General features: G+C 40.2%; 1 protein-coding gene across 1 annotated transcript; it reads right to left on the bottom strand.

The window, feature by feature from the left end:
* Nucleotides 1-351: 351 nt before the first annotated feature.
* Nucleotides 352-24421, bottom strand: OPRM1 (opioid receptor mu 1). The gene is made up of 4 exons (XM_071549290.1): nucleotides 23988-24421; nucleotides 9558-9910; nucleotides 8106-8626; nucleotides 352-2672 (listed from the first exon to the last, which is right to left on the bottom strand). Exons 1-4 carry the CDS (start codon nucleotides 24323-24325, stop codon nucleotides 2634-2636), a joined length of 1251 nt encoding a protein of 416 aa, XP_071405391.1. The 5' UTR covers nucleotides 24326-24421; the 3' UTR covers nucleotides 352-2633.
* Between the last annotated feature and the right edge of the window lie 1104 nt (nucleotides 24422-25525).

Raw genomic sequence — 25525 nt, forward strand, 5'->3', positions numbered from 1 at the left:
GTTTAGATCAAACCCAAATATTGCCCAGAATATTTTAACCTTTTTTTTTTTTATCACTGAGCTATTGGGATTTCTTCTTTTTTTAAATAAAAATGAAAACATATTCTTTAATGCAGTCAGAACCTCCAAGACAGTCAGTTGTGTTGGTATTGGTTAATCACATGGCATTTTTTAAAGCTAAATTACTAATATATGGCATCCTATGCTAATTGGCATGTACTTGAATACAGTATGTTGCAAATATACAAAACCAACAATTTTATTAAAGGTTTACAAAGCAGATACAGAATTCATGTAATAATATGCTACTTACTGTAAAGCACTGTCAATGAACATTGAAGCCTTCTGGGAAAAACAAAACAAAACAAAAACAAAAAAACCAAAAAATCCAAGACATTTTTGTTATTTTTTGCTAATGCTCTGCTAATAAAATTTGTTTCCTCACATCCTTAAACCAAGGCTACAACATTACTGCTAAAAATATTTAGAGTCAGCTTGCTCAATTAATTGTTGAACAGCAGAAACAGAAATCATCTTTAAAAATATTTGGCTGCCTTTTGGCAAATCACAGTATTTTGCCTGTGTGCTTCATTCCATTCTAAGTAGAGAAGAGATAACAATTTCAATTCACTGAGTAAACTGTGAAAGCTGATGAATTTTTGACTCATCACAAATCTACGATTTTAAGTTTACTTAAACATGCTTTTTATCTATCAGTGAAGACTTTTCAAATAGTAATTCAGTATTTTTAAATTTTGTGAGGTTGTTGTATGTGAGCATGTCAGATTACTCCAAACCCACCAGAAAGTAATGATGTCATATGCTGTTAGGCTGTATACATCTCTAGCATATTTTTAATTGGTTTTGCTATTTAAATAATACTGCTGTGTGGTGCAAAACCATAGGTCAATTTCTTCTAAGTGCCTGTCTTATGCTGTTTAAAAATTAGATGCAAAACCTCTTAGAATGGCGATGACTCTGGTTTAAACTTTAATGATGACTATGAGGGAATACAGCTAAACTAAAAATTAAACATTAAATCCCTGTGACAGCAGAGTGGAATTTTCAACAAAGAGGGAAGAAAATTAGGGCAATTCTCTTATATCAAGTTTATATTCTAATATATGAACTACATATTTAGCTAAAACACAGTGATAAAACTAAAAACCCCCCTTAATTTACAACTTGCAAGTATTTGGCCTTCAATATTTATTATGCAGTCTATGACATAAACAAACAATTTCACATTAAAAGCTTATTGTTACATAGATTTTAACAACGAAAATAAGAAATACATTTTGGCTGCAGAAATAAAAAGACAAAAAAAATGCAGTTCCATAGAGCTGTATTTTAGAATACAGTTAAAATTCATCAAAGTACATTCTCCCCCAGTTAACTACTGATGATTTATTTACAAGGCAAGTAATAAACAATGTCTAGAAAATATCATTGCACCACAAATTATCTACATGAGTATTTCTATTTTTCATACTAGAAAACAGCTGATGAGGCATTTACTGCAGTACAATGTTCTCTCCTGAAATCTTAATGTGTTTTAGCAGCTAATACAAAATGCAGATGCAGACTGTATTACATTAGAAAAGCAAACATATTATAGGTTTGGTTAAGAAAAAATAGATGTCTTGCAAAATGTAACTTTTTGTTTCTTTAAAAGGTCCAATGCATTAACTGCTCCAAGCACTTCATACAGGGGCTGTTGACAACTTAGAAATTGAAAATGTTAGTGACAGACCAACTGAAATTTGAGAAGCGACTTGAAAGAGAAGACATCATGAGCCTGTGCAAGCTGTGACAGGCTTATAACTACATTTCTAGTCACAAAGGAATTTATGCTAATATATGCTGGTTTAGGGATCATTTGACAATCAATAACATAGAATACTTTAATTTACTCATCTCTTTTAGAAAAAATGATAGCTTTTTAAATTTTAAAGTCTTTATTTTACATGTGGAACAAGCAGAAGGTGAAGCTTGAAGTTTTGGGGGTTTTGTTAAGTGATCACTGAAAGATTTTCCCTTTAAAATTGCAGAACATGCAATTCTTATAAGAGACGACCTCTTGATCTGCAAATGTGTTGTTCTAGACAACCTTGTTAGACTTCAGCACACAAATAATCTGCACAGAAAACACTTCTACAAATTTTAAGAGTAAATAGAGTGTACCCAACAGTATTACAACCTCATATCCCAGAATTTCCCACCATTAAAAGCTCACCTTCATTTTTCAAACTATCGTTGTCCAGCCTTTGAATTTTTGTTTCTAACCTCTTTTAACATCACTGTAACTTATCAAGAGTATGTCAGATTGCTACAGGTACAGTACTTTGCTTTAGACTCATATGTATTCTTGGTAAACACGACTGCTCTGAACACTGGAGCCTGGCAACCTCCTGTCTCTCTTGGCTCTGCTTGCTGTTATATTTCATGCTTCTGTTATGCGCAATGTAGATGTGCTGCAGAAGCAATTTCTGACAGACTGGAAAAGCAGGCACTTTCCTCTGTGGTAATTTTTTGAGGGAGAGTATCTCTTACATGTTCCCATAGCATACTGCCCAGACACACTGTGGCACAGGCGTGCAATTGCTCTGAGAGCCTTGCAGCAGGAGACCCTGTCACGGCAGTGGAGTAGTTTCAGCTTCTTGAAGTTCCAACTGAAAGGAAAGAAATTGCAAATACAATGAACAATTTCTTGCTGTCTTCCCACCCACAAGTTTGCGTGCAGGTTTTTTTTAAGAGGAATATATTTCTCATTTGTATCTATTGTCCTACTGTATAAAGTTTAAACACAGCCGAGAGAGGAAAGCAAAAAGCCTATGCCTTTGCCATGAAGTAACAAAGGCAATGATCACAGAAAGGTTTCATGTCTGGACTACTCAAAGACAAAAAAAACATTAGTAGGTCTAAAACTTGAATTAGAATATGCTTCATATCAAGATGGTTGTTCTCTTTCTATAGTGGAACTCTATATATTTCACGAGTATGGAAAAATTTCCCTCCCTCCCCGTATTTCTGTAGCAGTTACAGGGAGCTAGTATTTTAGTTGATACATTCCGTGCTTGTATCAGGATACTGTCTAGCTTTTGGATTTTCAGTTAAAGTTTAGTTTAAATTCTGTATGAGATGGACTTACATCAGCAAACAAACCCAACAAACTCTCAGCCCTGGGTATTCACAGTCTCCATGTTGGGTTCTATTTCCATGCAGGCACGATAGCACTACAGATGTTTTCAAGAAAACCTGCTTACTGCACAGCATCTTCTGAAAGTCTAGGACTCCTTTTTGCTGTCCAGAAATGCTGTACTAGAACCTTCTGAAATCTGAGTGGGAAAGCCTGCAAATCAAGAGTTTATGGCACTGACAGCAGAATAAGATGAAGTTTGAAGATTCATAAAGAGCCCTTGTCAGTACAAATCAGTTACAAAAGAAAGCTCAGTTTTAAGGATCTATTGAACTGAGACAAGTGTTTGATAGATGTCACTATCTTGCCAGAAATGAGCTTCTTACGAAATCAATATTTTAAAATTATTATCGAAATACAATATAATTTACAAAGGAGATGCATCCATTTCTAAAAATTCACAGAAAGGCCATTCTCTATTAATACAGGTAAGATGTGAATCTGCCATGGTTTGAAGTTACTGAAGCTGTCCAGCTTTTTTCATGTTTCTGCAACAGGACTCACCAGCCATATTTGTTTGCAATCTGTCATATAGCAATGGGAAAATTGAAAAGTAAGAAAATCACTTTCTTCATTTATTTAATCAAAGTGAAACCAGCTTTCAATTTTTCCTAATTTCAACTTTAAAATAGTGTTTCTTGAATCCAATATCCTTTTTAATTCTACATGTGGCTGCAAATCCAAGCAATAAGGACAAAGCTTTCAGGGCTGAGTCTTTGTTTATTGAACGTATCTGAGGTCTCATTTTAAGTATATGATGAGGATTTGCAGCTTCCATTAGGGCATTTAGACACTTCAGTATTAAGGAGAAAGCATCAGAAGTTAAAATTACAAAAAATAGTTACATAGGATGACTAAATAGACCTGAAGATGTGCCTATACATAATTTACTCGGTTGCTTGGATACATGCAGGTGAAGCTGCTATAAAAGCAACTGTAAAAACAGGTCACAAAGAAATTAACTCATGGAAACAATTTAAATTTCTCAGATTTCTATAATCATTAAAAATCAAATTTCTTAATTATTTCAGATTTGTTGTTATTAACACATTGATATCACCAAAATTTTTTTTTATTTGAAAAACATAGTTTTTAGAAAAAAATAATTACCAATTAATTTTAAATTAAAAAAACCCTTAGTCTCAGAGTTAATATAATGCAAATAGTCTCTCAGTATCTGAAGTAAAAGCTATTTCAAAACACTTGCCAAGGTCTTTGATATGAATCAGGTTAATGTCAATTACATCAAAACCCCTCAACCATTTGCAAAAGCTGGTATTTGGTCCTTTATTACCCTTCCCTGGCAGTACTGTGTCATACAGAAAAAAGTTCAAAGAAAGAAGTTTTCCTTTTTGAGTATTATTTTTCAGGATTCCATTACTCCTCCATGCAAATACTCTTAAAAGATTGCATATGTCTCCCTGAACTAAAGTGAGCCAAGCCTTTAAGCTCACTTTGGCACAGGTGTATCCTATTCATTTTACTGCAGGAATTAGTTGAGTGTAACACAGGAAATGTCCTCCACCAAGGTGAAACACCTCAGTCTTACAAATCTTCCAGGTTTTTTGCATGCCTAATTAGACACTGTCTTTTATCCCTCAGGACCATGTTTCTCCAATCAGCATATCCAATTTCTGTAAATGCTCATGCCATCAGTGTTACTGATCAGATGTTCGTTTCTGTGTGCATTTGATGGTGCATTTCTATTGGAATTTTAAACTTGTTTTGCTCTTCCATTTTCTGTAAATGCTGATAAAACAATAATCAAAGTCATAATCTAGACCTTTTTGACAATGCCAAAGAGCCACAGAGTAGGCCAAAGGCCAGTACCTTCACTCAGAATAATATGAATATTTATGATGTTTTCTGTCAGTTGTTCTTTCCACCAGTCAATGCTTATTTTTAAATGTTTTAAGAGTGTTAGACCTTATGTGATTGAGCCTTGCAGTTCTCATTAACTTAGCAGGAGAAAAGAATTCTCACTTGGCAAAAAAGCAACTTGTAGAACATCTGTTTCTAGAAAATTATGTGAAGTGTGCCAAGTACTATCTATACAGCTTTGCAATTAGAATTCATACCAAATACTCTCCAAGGCCTTGTCTATACAAGAAACAGCTTTTCAGTATATTTCAATCAATACAGATATACAAACTGGACTGTCTTGTACAGAAGGCACTTACCTGTGAAAAGAATATCCTGTCAATAGAATTTACAAAATCCCACTGTCTAAGCAAACATGAGTCTCTCTGGGGGTATATTTTCTTTCTTTTTTTCTTTTCTGAGAGCAGAAGCTGCATTTACTCTAGGACTTTCTCTGTTTAAAATAATAATATAAAAACATTGTGTGTTACACTTTTAAGTACTATTCCAGAGAACCTTTTCAGTGTAGGTCAATTGTACAATCTTGTCTGTCATTCTGGTAAAAGCAACAACAAAAGTATCTCTTACAGAAATGTTTGCTGGAGACGAAAGATAAATTAACTTTAATATTAAGCTTTGAACATGGCTTGCTGTGAATATATTCTATAGACGTGGAAAGTGAGAAAGACTGCACCAAACAGCTGTTGAGCTGTACTCCAGGGAGAAGGCCTGGATCAGCAGTAGGCATATTTGGCAGAAATAAACCAAAGGCAGCAGCAGCAGCTGCCAAAGCGAAGACTACAGGGATGGTAGTGAAGGAAGTGAAACTGGCCACTCCAAATTCTTTCAAATACCTGTCCATGCAAAGAGACCTATCCTTCACCCACCTGAGGACCTGAACTTTCAAGTGTTGTCTTCTTCTCCCTGGTTGTGGGGAAAACTGATAGTTGATAGGAAGAGCTACCAAAGCAGTCAATTTCTTACAGCTCTGTATACACCCTTTTTGTTTCACGCAGATTGCCTCTTAGCTTCAGCATCCATCCTTACCGCCTCACTTGGACCTCATTCCTGACATTCCCCTTTCTCCTCAGCACTCTTCCTTGCACCTCTCCCTTTCCATTCAGTGTCTTCTCCTTTCCTTTTCTTTACATATGCTTTATTTCTTCTTAACTATTTTCATCACTCTTTTCTGGATGGAAAAAACCAACCCTAATTTACAAAGAATGCAACTATGACACTAGCTTCCTCCTTACTGCCTCTCTCAAGCTCAATTCATTTGCTTGGTCCATCCCTGCCTCTGCAGGCTATCTCCCTTGTTGATGTAGATTGAAAGATCTTTGTGGGAATCATCACCTTCTATTCTGTTTGCTCAGTGCTCAGGGAAACAGACTTTATTTCACTCAGCCTCGGGACAGTACCACATTCATCTTTGATATGGGTAGAAGTTTAGAAGTCTACAGCTCTCCTAAAAGCAATAAAAAGATGCATACCTTAATGTAGAAAATGGGTACCTACACACTGCACCACAGAAAAGTTGGAAGTGTATTATACAGGGATAAAGTCCTGTTGTCAGACACATGCACAAAATTGACTCTACTGAGTTACAAATGCATCATTAACAGATGACTCTAATACTTTGCTACACCTAGTAAATACTACAAGTATACACATAAATACATATACATATGCGCCTATGCCAAGTTTGGCCGTTTTGCTCCACCACAAAAGTGTGTGTAAGACTGAGGAGGTGCCGATTTCACAGGTCATGGTTTGGCACCTCTGAATCAGACACTGGTGAACAACAATATCAGCTAGTGATGCTTAATAATGCTCACTTTAGCCCTACTCCCTTTAGACTGCTCCCTCCTGTTTTCTGATGCAATTACTTTTTAGTCTTTTTGAAGATGGTAATGTTCTGCTTTGGGCTTTCTGGCAGTGGCTGAGTGGCAGGTATGCAGCTGCTTTCACAAGAAGCCACTGAGTTCTGCACCTTGAGGAGACAGCCAGCTTGTGGCTAAAGTGGCAGCAGTGAGAAACTGGTGCATGGAAGGTGATTTGGCGACGAATGAACCAGGCTTATGCCTTTTGTTCTTTTTAAGAAATTACAGAGGCAACTCAAACTTCTTCTAGTGCTTGTGATATGCTTGAATTACTTTCATGAATGTTAAGATTTTCTTTCATGTTTTCATGTTTTGCTTGATGTTCACTGAGGAATGGGGATTGAAAATTCTCAGGACTAATTACAGGACCATGAATATTGAACATGTACAAAAGAGCTTCTTTGCAAAAGCTAAGCAACGATAGGCTGCATAAAAAACCCCCATCTATCTCTCTTGGTATCTGATATGCCATAAAATCTCTGTGTCTTCAAGGCTTTTTCTGTATGAAAAAGGTGTCTTAGTATACCTGAAGTAGCAAAATGGCAGAATAGTCCCTAACGTGTGTGTGTGTGTCTGTGTGTGTGTGTGTGTATGTATATATATATATAAACCCACCTTAGTCAATACTTAATTATCTGACACAAGAACTGCAAGAAGACAAGCCTTTGTCTACTTCTTGCATGTAAGGCTAGGTAGGCCTTGTCTGTACATCAATCAGAAGTGAAGAAACACAGTTTTTAATCTTTTTATTCACTGTTGCAATGGGAGGAAAGATCTGTATTCTGTCCCACTCCTGTCTCCACTAGCAGACAAGGAGTATGAACAGAGAAATCTATGATTAATCTTCAACCAGTTCTAAACCTGTTGTAAACATCCTGCAAATGAAATGCTGTTTTGTGTGCTTTGTACATGCATACATGTTGGACCTGGTCATGCAAGGTACCCTTGAAAAGCCTTGACTTCTGAGCATCAAGCAAGGCAGAGAACAACCAGCACCATGCAGGACTGGGGTCTGTGTGTATGCATACACCAGTTTCAAATACAACCTTGAAGGTGTTCAGACCTTCAAATAGCTACAAATCAGTGTAAATGGTAACTTCAGAATACATGTCATCTCCACGCAGGTGGCCTGGATCCAGAGATGACATCTCCACTGCTAGTCATACCTGATGGTTAGTCCTATCCACAGTGTTGGCAGTGGAAGCATGGTCACGAGTGTTTTGTCGGACTCGGGTGGAATTTTGCTGCTCAATGGTAGAGGAAGTGGGGATGCAGAACTCTCTGAAACATCTTTTGAAATTCTCATCTAGAAATGCATAAAGGACGGGATTAAGGCAGCTATTTGTATAACCTAAAGCAATACAGAAGTGCCAGGAGACAGTCTGGAAAGTAGTTTCTGGGATGTTGACCAGGGCTTTAATGATGACATAAATGTGGATGGGAGTCCAGCAGACAATAAACACTGCCACCACTACAAGAACCATCCTTGTGATTCTCCGCAGGTTCCTATCCTTCTCTTTGGAGCCGGATAACATGCGAACACTCTTCAGACGTAAAATCATCAGCCCATAACACACGGTAATGATCAGGACTGGCATGATGAAGGCAAAGATAAACACACAGATTTTCAGGAGGTTTTCCCAGTACCATGCAGGGTGGGAGAATGCAAGTGTGCAGTCAATCGAGCCTGGGGAAAATGGAAAACATCAGAGAAGAACAAGTGGGTCAGTTTTTAATTTGCTTTCTTTAAAATTTTTTTAAAATTAAATGTCATAGGCAAATACATGAAGATTTACTAAGTAAACACATAAAATGAAGCAATCTGTGAACTGTCATTTGCACAAACATTGATAGGACAGAGTGCTGCAAAACATGTATGAAGTATGAGTTAGGTAAAAAACTCAAATGAACACGATCTCTTTTGCATCTTATTGCTTGGAATTGAGTGACTATTGGAAAAGAGAAAGAGTTGAATTGCCATAAGTGCTTAAACTTGGACTAATTTTCACTTTCAAAGCCTGGTGAAAAGATGGCTTAGCCACCATTATGCTGAGAGTTTGGGCATTTCAGGGCAATGGGGAAGAAAAGGATATGTCACTTGGTAACTATGCACCATGGAAGGTTTGGATTCATGTTGACATGCTGTCACTGTCCCTTCATGGAAGGTCTTTGAACACCAGTGATCCAGAACGTGCTTTCTGCTCTGTATCATGTCCTGCCAGACTAAGTGCAACATATCTGTGACTGTCAGACTCAGTGGGATTATCTTGGATAAAGTGCAGGCTCCTGTGCTGTAGAACAGTGTGTAATTGCCCCACAGTGGAAGGCAAGCACGGATGCTTTTCCAAGCACTATGGTAACCATGTGGGGCAGAAAGACTTGCATGCACTCACAGAAGGAGCTGGAACTGCCTCTTGTAAAGGACAGATCACATGTACTGCTTGTCCAACAAACTATAGCCAGATGGAAAATTGTTGAAGGGGCCCATTTGTACAGATACCTGCTTCATAGAGATTGGAGGGCAGAAGCTAATTCAATGTCTCTACACTAAAGTGAAACAATGCAGAAAGGGCTTTAAATGTTGAAATACTCAATTTAAGAATGAAAGCCAGACTTACCATGCCTGTATTTAGTAGTTGCCATGAACATAACTGGCAGGCCAATGGCAGAAGAAAGAATCCAGTTGCAGACATTGACGATTTTGGCATTTCTGGGGGTACGGAAATCAAGGGCCTTAACTGGGTGGCAAACAGCTACATAGCGATCCACACTCATGGTGCAGAGTGTAAAGATACTGGTGAACATATTGTAGTAGTCTATGGATATGACGATCTTACAGAGGATGGTACCAAATGGCCATGTTCCCATCAAGTAATTCACACTCTGGAATGGCAGAGTACTTGTAGCTAGAGCATCTGCCAATGCAAGATTGAAAATATAGATGTTGGTGGCAGTCTTCATTTTTGTATACCTAGAAAAAAAATCAGCAAAGCATGAATGACCACACCGAACAATGGTAAATAGAATTGAGTCCAGTGCATCACCTATAAAAAACTTCTGTAAAATAATGTACTGGATACTGTCAAAAATCATATTTGCTACTTTTAACCAAATGACCTTGCTATGGTTTACCTACATAAAGTCAGCAGTTCAGTGAGACATTAGCTAAAGGATCTATGAAAGAAAAGATTAATTTAACTTGTACAGAAGGAAAGGATACACATAAAAGAAACACTATTATAGATGCTAAAGAATTGAGAAGCTGAAAAAAATTGTATTTTTATGTATCAGACACTGAACTACATGGATACATTTTCTGTACCTGCTGATATCATGCCAAATATTGTAACCATGGGTCTGTAGAGAAAGAGAATTCATTTGTAGGTTGTGGAGTAGTAATGATGTAATTCCTTAAGGAATAAGTACCTAAGAGATTACCATAATCATCAAATCCACCTTGTCTAAAAAATCAGACTTTTAGACTTCCTCATTTGTTTGTAACTACAGAATTCTAAAATAATTTGTAATGATGGTTACTTCATTGACTTACTAATCTCAATGCCCAATATAAGTTAGACAGATGTTCCTTCAAGAAAACATGAAAACAGATGTTATCAACCATATGAATGTATCGTAGAACCACCATGATGGGTAGATGCTGCAGCCCTGCTGTTTGAGATAGTAATGCTTACTGTGCTCCACAGTGACTATTTTGGCAGGAGGGTCTTCAACCTTCATCACACCCTCTTCTCCCTGAGTTTTAACACCCAAACCCCATTTCCTGAATTTTGAATATATCACTTCAATCACAGCCGAGACAGAAGAGTATTTTAATTTGTATTCGTATTACTAAAGTCCTGATTCCACCTTAGTTTCATCAAATTTTTGAAGAACCTTTCACTGTTGCAAGGCCATTGTGTCAGTTGAGAAGCACTTTAGACCCCCTTTTTATGTGGATGATATAGATCTGCACTGATACATTTAAGTAATGTTCCTGGCCTTGCTGCCCTGCTTGCTGTCAAGGTTGCTGGGCACTGTGGCTGCCTGGCTTTCGTGGGGTCAAATGGCTTGCTCTTTTGACTTTTTGATAAAACTTCCTTCTGTTTCTGCAAAACTAACAAGCAAGGGTTTTGATCAAACATTTGAAAATTCATAGAGTGATTTTCAAGAGAATAGACCATTTGAAAAGATCTGTCGGGGGACCTGCTAGGGAACACAAAGTTTAAAGTCTTTTTTACCTCTCTGAGTTAGATCTCTTCTGAACACGAGTCATTTGCAAAAAATACCCCAACTGATGTGGTGTAGAAAACACACATTTGGATTTTTTTTTGGGTAGGGTTTGCAGAAATGCAGACTTCATGCTGAATGGACCTAGATAGCTGTTGCGATGAACATCTGAAAGCACTGATGCTGGATTTGGTCTCTCATTTTCTAGCACGGTGTACAAGGAGCCACTAGAACCTCTAATTTCAATTTAGGGAGGTTTTTAAAAACATATTTTCAAGTAGATACAAGCTGTTTCTTGCCTGCTGTCTTGAGAAAGTATGATCTTAGTATGGTACTTCCAAGTTTTAAATAAAACCCATATTTTGAAAGTCTCCTAAAATTTTTTCTTACTCCATTTATCTAACAAGCTTGTAACACTAACACAGAAGGAGGTAGTTGTTGCAAGCATCAGCCACTCTCTGTCCTGGAAATTGGAAAAAAATTACAGGAAAATGCGCAGGATGGCAGTGTGAGAGAGGTACACAATAAGCTGCAGCTCTAAAAACTCTTTGGAGGGAGGAGAAAATATTTCCTGGGCAATTTACTGGAGAATCTTGCAGAGGAGAAGGAAAACAGCAATAGTTTTATATTGCTTTTACTATTACCCAGAATGTAAAGGTTGTGCTAAGCCCTGTGGTTTATCAAAATGAATGCCTTTTCCATAGGTCTGACAACATATCCAGAAGTAGCTAAAGGTGTGTCCATAGAGCTAACCTGGAGGTTTGATTGTGTTCTGAGCAGATATATCCTCCTTGCTCCTGTCTGATCTGCTCAGGCAGGAACAGCAGCAGAGGGGCAGTGGCTTTCAGGTCTGCAAAAACAGGGAAAGGCAATGAGCATTCTGTGCCTGCACCCAGGCTGCTGATCCCTGCTGAGATGTTCTTAGATAATTGCCTTATCTTTGTGGCTGGAGATTAAAGCACATCTGGGAACACTGCTCAGTGCTGCTGCCATCACACATGATCCTGGCACAGTTTTGTCTGGAGAGAGCATCATCAGGTGATAATGACAGTGGGGTTTTTATCCATAATTAAAGCCATTCTAATGACTTAAATGAAATGACTGACACAGCAAAAAAATAAATACATCAACAAACATGTAAGTGGCTCTCACGTTAGCATGCCAGAGGATGGACAGAAAAAGGTCTGAATAAATAGAATAATATTTCTTCACTGGGAATGGGCCTTATCCCACTTAAATACTACACATTTTTCAGTTTTGCTATCTTTTCATTCAGAATTTAACTTTAAAAGTTCTTGGACTTACTTTGTTTATTGGCTTCTATAGACGTAATGAAGGGTGTTGCTTGATGTACTCTGCAATCTTTGTACTTCTAATCATGCTGTTCTTACAATGAACAGAATCAGAATTTTTTTGGCGATAGAAAGTATTTACCTCCGCAATTGCCTAATCAACAAAAGCTTACTGAAACTTACAATATTCTTTTCAGTGAATTCTATAGGACTTGGGCATTTCTCTGTATTGAATATTTCAAGATTTTAAAAGGGGCTTATTTCTGAAAGGTACATTTTGTAAAACATGTATTTTTCCAAATAAGTAGATTATCAGTGTCCCCAGGATTGCTTTTGGTATGAACAAAAAAATACTGAAGCAATAGATTAAATGTAATTTTAACAGCATGAAAAATAACAGTTCATCAAAACGGTCTTGATCTTGCCAGTTATTATATCTTTTGCTAAACTATCAGTCTACCTATTTAAACAAGCAGCAAAAATATTTCCATTATCCAGATACAGATGTATATGTGATAAGATTTCTATACTTCAGAGGGATTTCAAAATACCCAAAGTATTGAGTCTATAAATGCAATATTTTAACAGTTACTGCTTTCAAAAGACTTCCATTCAAAGCCACTAGAAAATCTAAAAATTAACAGGTGTATTAAAAAAGTATCTTAAATGTAAAGCCAGGAAAATCTGGATACTGGTATTTGGATTACACTGAAATGTCGGCATCTAAAAGACTAAATATATTAAATTTTGCATTACAATGGACAAGATTGCAAGTGAAGACAGAAGCTGGCTTTGGGTGACATTACTTTTATTTTACAACTCTGTAATGAAAAGAGTAATAGAGTGTGATGATTCAAATTTTTAGCATAATTTAGCACAATACCGCTCTTGATACATATCCAAATTAATTATGCCCATTATAATACTTACACCCACTAGTATGCTCTTTCTAACTCCTCAGTGCGATTCTGTGTCATAAATTATCTATGTTTATGAAACGTTGTTTTGTTGGCAATAGTAGATGATAGATCGGATTTACTAAAGTAAGAATACATTTTATCTCTGTCTAATTTTTTAGAGAAAACTCAGCCTCGCCTTTATTTATCTTCAGTCCAACAAAGCGTTAAAATACACTTCAAGCTTGAAGATCTAAGCTACAGAGGTCCACTGAACTGGGATGTGCTTAGAATAAGAAAAAGCAATAGAGAAAAGAATGAGAATCCTGCTCAAATAGTCACCAAGTGCCTAGAATTCAAGGATTAATAGAAAGTCTTGAAATGGACTCTTCAACTATCTGCCCATGGGCCACTTACACTTCACAAACCAAATAAAAGGTTCACCAAACTAACCTTAAAGAGACCCCCTTCTCCACTGCACAAGGTGTAACAGCACCTTGAACAGCAGCCACAAGCACCTTTGCTTTCACCTGTCAGTCATGCAACAAGGGAGATGTGAGCACACTTGTGACTCTGCAGGATACATGTCACAGCTCTGTTTCTGACCTGTCCATTCCAATAGTTTAGTCTCCACCTTACCACCTTCAAAAATTTTCTGAAGAGTCACTTCTTTTAGGTTTCTGTGACTCAAGAGTAAAGAACAAAGAAAATGAAGGCCACATATTTTCTTAAAATTTAATGATATTTTTAGCTTGCATCCCATCTAAGCCTAATAGACAGAATTCGTATCCTACTATCAGAGTCATGTCCTGCTCCTTAGTCAAGAGGTTAATATCCATGTGGATTGTTGAGATATATGATCCTCCAGACCCTTTGGTCCTTCTGGACCAGATCAGCCTTACAGTAAACTTGTACCACAGGGCTGGTGCAAAGAAGCTAGAGAGATGGTCTGCTTTTAGCTCAATGAATACAGTAATACATACCATTTCAAATTAATTTGAAAAAATTCCTATCTGAATAACATCAATGAGGAGAAAAGCAAAAACAGTATTTTCACTTAGGAAATGGGCTGGTCAATGACAGACGGGTAATTACTTTCAGCAACACAAAGGCATGCAAGGCTTTGCATACAAAATGCTAATTTGGAGACAAAGACTACTACAAGATCTGTGTTCAAGTTCAGCACAAAATATATGAAAAACTGGCTTAATCACAGGAGGTTCACTGCAGAAAGTAGTCTTTCTTGAAAATGGTTTGGCCACTGAAAGAAACAACAGCCAGCAGTTGAGTCTTGTATACAACCTGACATAACTCTTGCTGATGCTGGAGGAGATTAGGCTAGTGTTTCAAATTCATGTTCTTCTTGCATAAATGTCTTGTTAAACAAATGAAGAATTATTATGTGCATACATTGGGTTAGTGAGGTCATTTTGGGTGGGAAAACTAAAACCTGTGAAGTATGCATAGTTGAACTAATTTGAATGATTTTTTTCCCTATGGCTGTTGTGGTGCATCTTGTATAGGTAACTCAAAAACAGTACAAAAGAGGGATTTTTTGGTGTGTTTTCCTGAGATATCTGGTACTTTCAATTTTTGTTGAGCCCTTAAAGCTTTGAAAAAGGTTATGTTACACTCAGGATGGTCCAGAAAAACCCTCAAAATTTTACAGTCTGCCAATCCAACTAGTATATTTGACACTGAAAGTAAGTCTCTCAGATAGGACATATTCTGGAATGTATCTTTTAGCTAAAAGGTCTCAAATGATGGACTTGACTGATGGCCGTCCTATCTTATTGTCCTTTGTCTTTCTTCACATGGTAATGGGTCTCTATAAAGACATATACTGTATCTCAGCCATAGTTATGATATGTGCCATGGTAGACTGTAACCTCTCAAAGTTTTAAAGTCATATATGTTCTGAAAATGTCTAACCTTCCTGTCTGGGAGCACATGATTTAATCAGCTTGAAAACTTATAGTCTTTGATTTTTCTATTCATGGGGACTTCAGAATGCTTATGCCTTAAGCCATTAAATTCCAGTTCTGGGTACAAGCTCCATAAATTTGTGCACAACCCTTACAGGTTATTAGGCAGTAAGGCACCCAGACTGGAGATGCCATCCTGTGGTTAACAAACCATTCACCCTTTTGATTTATATTCTTCTGAACAGATCATATACAAGGCTGTAATTGAAAAATAATTAGACCTGAATTAAACTAAACCAACAACAAATTGGAAAAAACTCTCTCAAACAGCTACAACATAAGAGCAGAAGGTGTTCATGCTTGGTCGCAATGAAATTGCGCAATTTTCATCACACTCATTTACTTCCTCCACTGATCCCAAGACGGGGGGTAAAAGCTGAAATGGGGAAGTGACGAAGCTTTCACTGCCTTTAAGAAAGACAGATACAGTGCTTCTTCCCTTCTGTTAAAGTCTTACATCCATCTACCAGTGTCAGCACTACCTGGTCACTGCTGTGATCTCTGATAATTAGAGATGAAAGACATATGAATATGAGGCATCACTTCAGGTGTCAAGGCATGATGCAGTACAGGAGTGCAGTAGATCTAAAATCAAAGGGCTTAGTTATATGACATACTTGGTCATATTTCACAACCATTATGCTGGAGCAGCCTTCTCCTCCCCTCTTCACTCACTGGCAAGGGGATGCCCATTTTGTGGAGTTTGCATGTTTGTCATGAATGTGGATCTGAACACAGGGCAACTACCTCTTTTCTCCCTAATAATTTGTTTTCTCGCTGCCAAATTCCTTGTCACTTCATTCTCTTCCATAACACAAATGAAATTCAGCCAGAATATCACCAATGCCACCTCAAGTTATCTTGCTAGCATCTTTGACCTCCCATCTTGTCCTTTCCTCCCACTGGGACAGCACCAAGGTGTTTGCAGATGAAGCAGTATTTGCTTACAGGACGCAGAAGTAAGAAGAGCACATTGCTTCTTGGGGAGCAGCACCAGCTCAGGGCCATTTCTCCTCTATTCAGTCCATCAGCAACTTCTCCAAGACCTCAGCTTTGGGTAGCCCTTTAGGTAGAGTCAACTTTAGACTCCAGTGCCAGTCTTCCTGTGAATGATGTGGCTCCAAGAGAGTTGTGAGGGCACCTGAGTCTTCCTGTTTTCCTTTGGACTAAAAGTGGCTTGATGCTGTCTTTTTGTCTTCCTTCCCCTCCCCACCCCTCCGCTACTGAGAGGCATTATACAGAGATCCTCTTTCTGCTACTTAGTTTGAGCCAGTGAGTTTAGTTCCCTACTCAGAGAAAACAAGATTTTCTTTTGGGAAAGATAGCTATTTTCAGGAGGAAGGCTGGTCTTTTGCCCTGATGTGTGACTGAAAGGATTAACAAGCAAGGAGATTACTTCAGACAGAACACACAAACTCCACAGTAGTCATAACAGGGAATTAATATTTCTCTCTTCTTTTTTTCATGCCTTCTTAAATTACATTTATGTGCAAAATATCCTGGCAGAAATCCATACAAAATAAAGCTGATGTGATGCATTTTTTCTTTTTCCCAAAATGGGGAGGAGAAACAATCAAGAACAGGTTTTTATAGATATATCACTTGCCAAGCAAATATTTAAGATGTTGCAGTGTCTCATAATTCCTATTACCCTAATTTCCTTTCGTTTTCCCAGACATCATAAAAAGCTACTTAATGATAAAAACCAAATGACAGTAATATGTACGCTCCAGTGCCCAAACAGTCATCTGCTGGTACACTTATTTCCCTTCCAGCCTAGTTAAATGGGGGGAAAATTACTTACCAGTTATTTCAGAACTTAATCTGGCCTGTTTGTTAAACCACTTTTATCTGAGTCTGTTTGCCTGGTGCTGAGGCATATATGGGGCTCCAATAAAGGTCGCTGCTTTCATGGTTATTGTGTAACTCATCTCTCTGAAATAAATCAATGGTGCTAAAAAGGTGCTTCAATATATTGTCATTATTCAGCAGCAGGTGCTTATTGCTGAAGTTTTTGCTTTGCTAGGAAGACCTGTAAAGGAAAACTGTCAGTATCTCCACTTTAACTTTCTCCCCTATGCTTTCAGGGAAGTATGATTGAGAGTAAAACCACTGACTACATCGATGATAACTGTGGTGACATTTTCCCAGAGGGGACAAATTAAGAGCTATTTCATCTGGTTTCCAGGTGCTGGTACCCTCCTCCTGATTTGTAGACCGATCACCTGAGAAAAGGACTGTACATGAAACATCTCCTGCTCTGCAGGGAAGCCTTTGAAGACAGTTTTACTGCTAGCAAATTTGAGATCCTCAAAGGTGTGAGAGGGAACAGCAGTGTAACCCCCTCCCCCCCAAGTCAGAGAGTATCAAGGAAGTTGCATGGGGCTTGAGGCAAGACCATACACAGACCGTACAGACCAAAGTAATACTAAGTATACAAGGTATGGTCTCTTGCATAGGAGAGATTGGGATCTTCTAGTGAAGCAGTTGAGTGTGATCTGGAAAGGAGTTACAGAAGTGAGACAAAGGGATTAGGGAGAGAATAAATGCAGAGGAAGGCCTCCCTGTGAATGGGGAAAAGGGAAAAGAAGGCAATGGTGGAGGCTGATCTGAGGTCCAAGATCTTATAGCTGATAATTGAACACTTCTCAGTAAAGGTAGAAAAAAATCCATTTAATGTCTTTCACAGTTATTTGACTAGCTGTGGCATGTCATCTCTATCTTTTTTCATCATGTAAATTCAAAAGGAAATGCAAATAAAATTTAGAAGTGTTAACATTAAACAGATGAATGAGAATGCTTCTTATCACAGCTGAGCTAAGCTGAGGAACTCTTTGCTAGTGAACACCATTAAAAGCCCAAAAGGGAGCAGTGGGCTTTGAAAAATAATTATGATATTCCCCCTTTCAATACCATAAACCCAAACTTCATGGTATAAACCATAAAAGGTACATATGATCATAAAAAAGAACTTAATTTGAGATCAGCCTAACCATAGCAATTCAGAAAAAAGTTGCTTTTGGATTTTGTTTTAAATTACAGTTACAATAACTGGATTTGTATTTTGAAGAGAATAACCAGGTATTGAAAACTTGTTTTTACTTGGAATCATCATGAAAATAAATATTTTTTTAAAGTATCTGTTAATGAAGATCTCTACAATATCCCTCTCAGAACACCTAAGCTTAAAAATAACCAATTTAGAATCTTTAAAAATGCTTCAAATGTTTGTTTCAAAGCAGCTTTGTTTAGAAGTGGTAATCTTTCTAAACTTTTATTTCCAACCTTAGTTTTGATTCCAATTTTTTGGACTGCTGTATGTTAGAAATATCCACAAAAAGCTACTGAATAAATGCTGATGCAAATTCCAGCTCAGAAAGTCTTTCTGCAATGTAACAGACTGTTAAGAGGACATTCACAGTGTTGCCCCTATTTCTTCCACACTTTGACTAAACACCAGCTGCTGGCTATGGAAAAGATAATAGAAAGCTAAATGATGATTCTGAGACACTTGGGCATGAATCATGTTCTGTTTGAGATTTTTGAAAACAGGCCACCTTTTGATCAAGAAAAGTTATAAAAGCTTATCACGGCGTTCAGCAAAAGCTGTGCTTCATGTAAAATAAAATGAAATAAAGCAGTATTTTGGGATTATGTTTGCTAACTAGCTTGTTAGTCACTAACTTGCTAAAAATTATGTAATATAAACAATATGTGCTTACAATATTTTCTAATGATACTCCAGGAAAAGCACAGTGGGATCAAACAGCTTTTTCAAAAGAAATTGAGTCATAAGGGTTGTTGCCCAGTGGTAGCTGCTTGCAGAACCAGGTCTTTCTATCTGGGCCCAGCGTGCTGTTCTGCTGCAAGAGCTCACTGGGACCAGGCCTGGAGATGAACATGTGGCTGCAAAGCTCTCACTCATCCCTCAGGCACCTCTGCTCCCTCCAGTGAGATGGGGGTTATTAGGTTTCAGTCTAATGAATTTTTGGTCAAATTTTCAGTGTGCCTGTAACAATGTAATTAAAAAAAATATAAAGAAAAAAAATACAAGGGTACATATTCCGTTTTATCTGTGTTCTTACCTTGATCTTGGTGGAGGGAGGGGAGCTGCTTGCTAGTCAAACATTTACCCACTAGCAATGGTTGATAAACTCTGTCACAAACAGTGTGCAAACAGGGACACCTGCCTTTCTGTAGGGAAGGATGCTGAGGGTCACTCTCTTGCTATGCTGCTGATTGGATTCAGTTCCTGTGTTGTTTCTGCCCAATCTGACTCCTTTAGTTCTATCCCCATACCTTCTCAGGCAAGTGCTGTGAGCTGTGCAAGTTCATAGCTGACATGACTGGATAAGGCTGCCGTGGCTTTAGTGAACAGCTCTGAGCACTGGGGTGAAACCTTTTCTATATAGTCAGTGAAACAGGCAGGAAACTCACTCGCACAAGCAATGCCACTGAAATGCAGAGAAGTTAATGCATCTGTGGACAGGAAAAAAAAAGTGATTTGATGCATTTATTGGTTTCTAAGTTCCCTGTCCTGTGCTGCTACATATAAAAGATGTCATAGGTCTTATATACTACATCTGTAATACTATGTAACCTTGCCAAGAAGAACGCCTATTTTTTAGAATAATTTGCTTTGCTTAAGCCACTTTCAAGTTTGTGATCATTTTCAGTTTTTTTTCTCTAAATAGAGTCTCCACTTCTGTGCATGTATGAAAATATTTCTTCCTCTGATGATATAAATTCTTTCTATAATTGAAATTTCAATCTAAATTCTGTTCTACTTAGTAAAATAATTTTTCTGAAGTGTGAACTGAGCTGAAGTAACCAGAGCTTTCAGTGCTGCACAATCTCTCCAAAATAAATGAGGCTTCAGTTACCACTCTTTTTTTTTAACACCATTAAGAGGCTTCTGTGTTTTTGTTTGGTTTTGTTTGTTTGTTTTTTTTAAAGCAGTGTAATCATTTACTCTAATGAAACAAGGTATTTCCTTCCTCTGCAAAGGATCACAGAGAACCTGAGACCCCTTTGTATATGATATGTGACAAAATTAATAGCAAACCAAATAAGGAATCACTCTGAACTTGAGTGGCTTCAGCGGCTGTTGGTGGAATCACAGTCCTTTCAGGGCATTTGGCATCATAGAGTACTGGGACTTCTGTGAGCTATTCCTTTCTTCCAGACCTGCAATGCTCAAGATTGTCATCTAGGATCTGTTACAGCTTTCTAGCATATTGCCTTAATCACAGAGCATATTCTTCTCTCCACCCTAATTGTGTGATTAATATCCCACTGACTTGATGAGAAAGCTGGAAAAGCCTATAGATTACTGTGCAAATTAATGCAATGCCATATGGTACTAATTGTACACTGTCTTGTTGTATTCTGCAGCAGCTAGAAGTGGCATTTGCTGTTGATGTAGGACAACAACATTGTATCCATATTAGTAATTTACACTCACACAAAGCACATAAGGAAAATAGATAATAAAAATTATCTACAGATTTTTCAGATTACAGGAAATTCATTGCTGGCAGTAAAACCTACTAAACTATTACTGCTATTACTCAAAGGCATTTTTTGGTCCTTGACAAAGGAAACAGCTCAGTGTTAGTAACATGAGGCTTGGCTTCATACACGACATAAAAAACATGTAAATATTAATTCAAGGACGAAAGCATTCAGCTGAACAGGAACCATCTGGGAGAATGAGGAAGGTGGATGAGAATTCATTACTTATAGAGTAATGTGTATAAATTAGAAATCCATGGACCTGCTTTGCATGAAGAGCCTTATTTTCATATCAATAACCAGAGTACATTTCTAACTCCTTCTTGGGCAAGTCTGCTTTCTGACCTCTGATTGCTGCAGCAGGAATAAGAGGGGGGCATTTGTGGAGTGATAGTCATAGTTCCCCATCAGGCCATCACTTGCATAGCTTTGGCTTCAAATTCTTGGATTGGTTTTGTGCAGAAAAGTCTGAATAATAATAATAATGTTTATAAGAATAATGTAATTATTTAAAAATATTTCTAAAGAAACCAAGCCTGAGATATTAGCATGTAGCACACTGAATATGAAGTCATTGTTGCTTTCACTGGGGCTGGACTCTGAAAGGTGAGTAGGACAGAGTTTCAAATGTCTAAGTACCTGCCTTCCAACTCCTAATGTTTTCAAGAAAACCAGGTACCAATACCACTTAAATATTATAATTTTCAGTACTCTCAATTCTTCTCAAAGTTAATATGAAGTTCAATGTTTAGCTCTTCCTGAGGTGGGAAGACATGGTGGGAAAGGTAGACATGGTGGGAAAGGCATGGTGGGCAGGCATGGTAGGAAAGGTAGATAAAGAAGGAGAGTTTTATGTGATACCAAATTCAATCCAGTGAAACACTGGCCTTCTTAGGGTAGTTGGATGCAATGGTGCAAGAATGTGAGCACATATGGTCACCATTTCATATATACATATTGTATGATTTGAAACACTCATGTTGGTATAGCTTGCAAAAGGAAATAAATGTCTAAGTTCCCTATTGCTGTCCAGATATACTATACATACAGAGAAGCACAGAAAGGAAATATATTTTTATGTTGCTTAAACCACAGAAACTATTCAACCATTAACATGTAAACTCTTTTTCATCCCAAACTGCTAAACAGCTGCGTGATATTAATTGGGAAGGAATTCTGTCATAGCAAAAGCTGTCCTTACAAAGGAGATCTGGGCTCTGCTTTTGCCATGGAATTCCTGTATGGTTTCGGACAAGCTATTTAATTTGTGTTTTTCTCTATAAAACAAAAATATATTTTTGCTTTCTCCCATTGCTTCTGGATTTTGTTTTTAAGCTCTCATCTCAGGGAAAGATGCTCTCTTTAGATAGAAATCTAAATACAAGTGCCTCATTCGATTTGGCTTTGTGGTGCAAGTGTAATTCAATTAATTACTGTAAGAAATATGAACCTATTACGGGCTTTGCCCAGTATAATAAATACGTAATTCCAGGGACAACCTGTGGCATATTTCTCTGCTGACAGCTGTCCTGGCTCTGTTACACTGTGCATCTGCTTTTTCTCCCAGAGGAATGCATTCAACACTGCTCCAATGATTGCAATCATGCCCCTGGTTCAGAAGCTTTTTGGCAGCTCTATCTTCACATGGATAGCCTGAATCTCAGACTAACCAAAACCGCAGGACAGAAGAGAACCTCCCCAGCTCTGCATGTGCAGCCCCTAGTTAAAACTACAAGGTTTTTGAACTGCTTATCTGAATCACTGATGGATATTACTTGTGTTCCCACCAGGTCTAAGAATGCACAGGCTTTGTAGTGACATTTCCAACACATGACAAAGGAACCACACTCCACCCTGCTACAGCACTCAACCTTGGGCGCTGCCCTTACCCCCGGCTTTTTACAGCTGGCACTGCCAGCGCCGCACCCACGCACCACAAAGCCACCCAGTGCCACTGGTCTAAAAGTGATTCCGAGAGACAACCTCTGTTCCCGTTGTCACGCCATCTAATGCCCGACGGCTGCGGACCCGGCTCCTCGGAGAAGGTAGCGTTCATCGGGAGAAAGGGCGCTCTAGACCTGGGGAAAGTGAAAGTCCTGGGGCTGCCTCGACAGGAAGGGAGCGCGCCCCTGAGCCACCCCAACCTCCCTCGCTTAGAAGAGTCCGCTGCGCTTTCCAGGGCTCAGCGGAGGCTTGGTTTGGAATTGGCGAGCAGGCAAGAAGGGAGAGCAGCTCAGTCCTGTCGCTCCCCGCCACCCCGCTCCCGCGTTGTCGCTCCCGGGAGGTGGCAGTGTTCCCCCACGGAAGCCACCCGCCCCACTCCGCTAACAGACCGGCAAAAGAACCCATTTAATCTCCCCTTCACCCGTTTTCCACCGAATTACGGGCAATGGATTTATCACGCGTGATCTGATCTGTAACAGCCCGGGAAGGCTTGCGGGAGAGAAAGTTGAGAAGTGCCGCAGCACAGCCGGCACGCCGGGATTACGCGATCATGTCATACGTACTTATACACGTGTATACCCACGGATGTGTATGTACACATATAAAGGTATATCCGTATGCATGAGACAAAGGATCTCCAAACATGGGCAGAGAAATGCACGGGCATCTCTAAACACGGTCACAGAGATGCGATTAGCCGCGGTGCACATTTTTCTCGGGCATTTGGGGCATTTGGGAGAGGTGGGTGGAAAGGCGCGTGGATGCGTGGCGGCGGTGCCACCTTGTAGCCGTGTCGCATACAGGCAGTGGCTATAGTCCCTCCAAATCCTCCCTCCTCAGCGGACAGGTGCGGGACTCAGGCCTCGTTGGCCGAAACAGCTCGCAAAAGTAGTGCAGCACGCAGGGTCCATAGGACATCCCAGACCCACAGCGGTTTCTGACAGCCCGGCCGTCCCTCACGGCCCCACAAGTTTCTCTTCTCCGATCGCGCACTCCGGCTCTTTATCAAAAGCCTCCTTCCCCGAGAGGGGCAGGTGAGCCTCCGCACGCCCCAGTGCGGTCCTTTACGCGCTGCCTGCCGGAGGGGGACCGCAGCATCCCCCGCCGGAACGCAATCTGGCTCCCTGCGGCAGGGTCCCGGCCCGACGGCAGCGGCCGCGAGCTGTGGGGCGGGGCAGGGCTACACTCACCTGATGATGACATACATGACCAAGAAGTTGCCGAAGAGCCCCACGACGCAGACCACGGAGTAGAGGGCCATGATGGCGATGGCCGTGAACACGGAGGGGCCGCCGCCCGCGGGCGCGCAGGGCCCGCCGCCGCCCGCGCTGCCATTGCCGCCGCCGCAGGGCTCGGAGCGGTTCCAACCGAACGCCGCCGCCGAGGTGTTGCCCCATGCGCCCGGCGGTGCGGCCGTACAGGGCGGCCCGGGGGGCCGGCAGGCGGAGGCGTTGGCGGCGAACGGGACCTCCAGGGCGCCGGCAAGCAGCGGCGCGGACCCGTTGCCCAGCAGGTACGAGACGGCCATGGCGCGCAGTGGCAGCGGCGGCACCTGCCGCCCGCGCCCGAGGGACGCGGTGCCGGCGAGGGGCTGCTGGCGTGGTGTCGGGGAGGCGGAGGCGCCCGCCCGCCCCGACGGCGCGCACCGCCGCTGGGTGCGGGCACATGTGTGCGGCGGGCGGAGTGGGGTGGGCCCGGAGGAGGGGCCTGTGGCAGCAGGAGAGGGGCGGCCGCCTCCCCACCGCCTCCTGCCGCCCGCCGCCGCTCCTCCCAGCCCGGCGGGGCATGGTAGCGGTACCCCCCACCGCGGGGCGCACCTGGTGCGGAGCGGGGCCTGCCCGCCCCGCCCGTCGCGCCGCCGGCAGCCTTCCCCTGCGGTTGGCACTTGAAGGCAAAGCGCTTAAAACGTTCTCTACACCAGTGCTCCGGGCAACGGTGGCAAACACCGCAAAGTACAGAGGAAGAGTGACTTGGCGGAATAAAGGCTGGTGCAGGGAGCGACTCATAGTGATCCAGGGAACTTGAGGAAACGGTGTCCTCGGTAATTGTAGAGATAACTGAGCCTTGTAATAAAACGTAGTGAACTTTACGGCAGCACGAGAGGTGATTGTGAACAGAATTGTCCTTTGGAAATTACTCGGATATCACAGATCCTCACGATTTGCAGAGAACTTTCAGTGCCAGAGCTCCAAGGTTGCTTTCCCCTAGATGTTAGTGTGTTTGTTATTCGACGTGATACACAGATAAGAAAGGCATCAAAGTCGTTCACTTCAACTCTACATGCATTGTGCCGGGTGCTTGACTCGCACATCGCTTCTTTGCACCGGCACCTTTTTGTGATCAGTTTGTTCCAGATGAATACAGAGGTGCAACTCCAGGATAGCCTGCTGGATTGCTGATCATTAATTTCTAAGACTTAGCTTTTTAACTGTTATTTTCACTAATGAAATTAGAAGAGATCCTTGATAATGTAGGAAAAAAACCTCCTAGTGAACAGGGAGACAGTGTCAATGCTTGCTCCTGCTTCCTCATCATAGACACACACTGTATCTGCTCATCCAGTGCAGAACACCTCCCACTATTTCCAGAGTGGCTATGACAGAAGTGGAGAAGAAACAAGTTGCAAACTAACAGAAAGTTGCAAACCACCAGGCATTTTCATCTAAATACTTCCTATGCTCCTGTGCCATAAGTAATGGAATCGGCACTGATCAGGGCGGGTAACAGT

The sequence above is a fragment of the Pithys albifrons genome, chromosome 2 (genome assembly GCF_047495875.1).
Source record: "Pithys albifrons albifrons isolate INPA30051 chromosome 2, PitAlb_v1, whole genome shotgun sequence".
Taxonomy (NCBI): Eukaryota; Metazoa; Chordata; class Aves; order Passeriformes; family Thamnophilidae; genus Pithys; species Pithys albifrons.